Raw genomic sequence first — 2749 nt, 5'->3', positions numbered from 1 at the left:
AAGAGACACACATCAGTTATGCCAGGTGATGCTTGGTGGCGTTTCAATTCGATCAAATTGAAATCGGTTTTTGTTTTGGCCCACTTGGTTGCTAAGAAAATTTTCTCCGGAACATAAATCGTCGTCTTACATGCTCCGGCCAATTTAGCGCGTTCTTTATTCAGCGCAAGTAAATTAAGAATGGTTTCTTCATCTGCATCATCAAATCCACCGATGCGAAAATGTTTTAATTTCGGTAAGTAGCTGGTGAACGATGCAATAGCATTCGGACCGCATTCCACAATATACAACCATTCAATATTTCGAACTTTTTCCAAATATTTTGGATTTTCACAATGAAGAACTGTCAACTCTTTGAAATATGGCAGTGGATGTGGGAAGTCCATGCATCCATATGAAGCCAACTGTTCTAGTCCAACATTCACAAGTCCATCTCCATAATTACTAGCCCATCTCTCATTAGAACAATCATCGATGAATATATGCAAACGCTTATACAATCCTTTCTGATGGACTCGTGCCAATTTCACCAAGTAATCTTCGCCGTCGGAACAAATTTGTTTCATATAAAAGCGAATGCGCAATTGATCGAATGTGATGTCGATATCAGTTAAAAAAGGTGCATCATCAAACGTCTCCCAGATGCTCTGTACATTCGTATTCAAACGGAAGAAGGTTTTAAGTTTTTCAATTTCACTTGGCGATCGCATTAAATTTCGTCCATTGAATATGATGTGTTCAAGCGTTTGATACTCACGAAGCAACCAATCATTTGAACTACCAATTAAAATGTCTTCGCCGCTCACATCGACAGTTAGACACTTTAAATTTTTGCAATGTTTTAGAAAAACTTCATAGAAATCGCAACTAATTTCCCATTTGAATATGGCAATTCTTTCGACATTGTTGAGCGCTGTTTTTATGTCCTCAAATTGATATTGATCATTTTTTCGTACGACCACTACAAGATTCTTGATCAACTTGATGGTAGTAATGTCCATTCGGCGAAACATATCAAAGCTCCGTGCGTCATATATTTGAAATTCTCCAAATTTCGGCCAGTTGGATTTGATGTAATGGTCGACACTTCCTTTCAATCGCTTACACGTTTTACGGAGTAGCAACAGATCGGCTTGTGACAACCATTCAAAAAGCTCTTCCAAACAATCAATGTCCAACTTAAGTAATTCCAATACTGATTCAACAGTCCATTGCTGATGCAACAGGTCCAGTTTCAAATCAATCTCTTCTGTAGCTAATCTAAGTGCCAATCTAGGCTTTTTGAATTCCGTGGATATTTTTGAACCACCTCCCTCTCCACTCATTTTGATGACACGTCAAAGAAGAGTAGCATTAACGGATGATATTGAACCTGTTAAATAGAATTGAATATTTAATTGGACCCATTTGGATGGAACCAATGTATAACACACAGTTACTTACACAGTTGTTCGAAATCGATTGACAATCTAATCGAAAGTAAGAATTCGGACTATTTGTTTTTAAGAAAGTCACTTTCGGTATTTCGTTGAATTATTTTATTATCAACGTTTGAATAATGACATTTATCTCTTTCGCGAACACTATGTGCGCAAATAGTGTGTGCGTAGTCAGATATGGATTTGCAAGATTACAGCGATAATTCCAGCTATGAAGATTGTATATACATGGAATATATATACGTGCTAGACAACAATCGAACACTGTATCTGTATTTGCAGGTTTTTTTCAAATAATTTTGTTATATTGATTCCACTTAGAGATCGGCGATGAAAAACTGGCCAGAAGACAACGTTAAATTTATCATTGCGCTATTGTATAGCGATAATTACAATTACAAGCAATATTATGAAGTTCTTTTAATAATTTACTATTCATTTATATACTCTTAATTAATCAAGAAGTATCATTTTTATTCACTGAACTTCTCGTTATGTTCGTGAAACGTGGAACAATTGACAGAACATGCTTGAAAATTGAATGAATTTCTACTTTGTATAAATTCAATGTTGTTTATTTCACAGCAAAATTGTACTTCGTAAAAGATGTTCAGTATTGCTGTCAAAAGCAACGCGTCAACTTGACAAATAAACAGCTGATAAGACATTCGACAACGCAAATAAAAATGTTGTATGATTCAAATTCAAATTCTATATAATAATGCTGTAATTACGAAACCGGTGGTTTCAAACCACTGAATATTTTTGCATGCCTTTTTGGAAACAAATGTAGGGAATCGAACCAGCTTTCATTTGATACCTTACTCGTTACAATTTATCAGCTGTATCGAAAGTTTTTCATATTCATGTACTGCTGTACCTTACTTCCAACATTCTTGTGATCAGTATATCTCTGAGGCATATATACATCATATGAAGAGTATTCTGAAAATAAATAAAAATACACGCGTATGTTTTTTCTTAATTCAGCAAAATCCTTTTATTACTATCATTTGATTTATTTACACTGCTTCAAGTCGATACGAAATTAATTTTGCTTTTATTTGCAATGTTATTGACTTTTCCTTTTTTCATTTCATTAATTTTGAACGGTACCTGAGCTTTGTGCGCATTCAATACAATTTTTATGTTATCTACAAATAACTTAAAACATATTGCTTGTGTTGAACCACTTGTACTGTGAAAACAAAGGGAAAAAAGAATGATAATGGGTTAGATGATTCATGGTACGTGTAAGTAGAGATAGTTGCAGGGAATTTTTCATAATTCAAAAACAAACGCTTACCAAA

General features: G+C 34.4%; 1 protein-coding gene across 1 annotated transcript; it reads right to left on the bottom strand.

Annotated features, from left to right (window-relative positions):
- Positions 1–11: 11 nt before the first annotated feature.
- On the bottom strand, positions 12–1867 carry LOC129571329 (uncharacterized; the record flags this gene model as incomplete). Its single annotated transcript, XM_055451102.1, has 2 exons — positions 1444–1867; positions 12–1372 (listed from the first exon to the last, which is right to left on the bottom strand). A coding segment is annotated over exon 2 (1314 nt), but the record flags the coding sequence as incomplete, so codon positions are not given.
- Between the last annotated feature and the right edge of the window lie 882 nt (positions 1868–2749).

The sequence above is a fragment of the Sitodiplosis mosellana genome, unplaced genomic scaffold, assembly GCF_009176505.1.
Source record: "Sitodiplosis mosellana isolate CC-2019 unplaced genomic scaffold, AAFC_SMos_1.0 Smas_scaffold_2023, whole genome shotgun sequence".
In the NCBI taxonomy this organism is placed as follows: Eukaryota; Metazoa; Arthropoda; class Insecta; order Diptera; family Cecidomyiidae; genus Sitodiplosis; species Sitodiplosis mosellana.
Note: the sequence above shows the minus strand (reverse complement) of the source record. Positions and strands in the feature narration are given on the sequence as shown.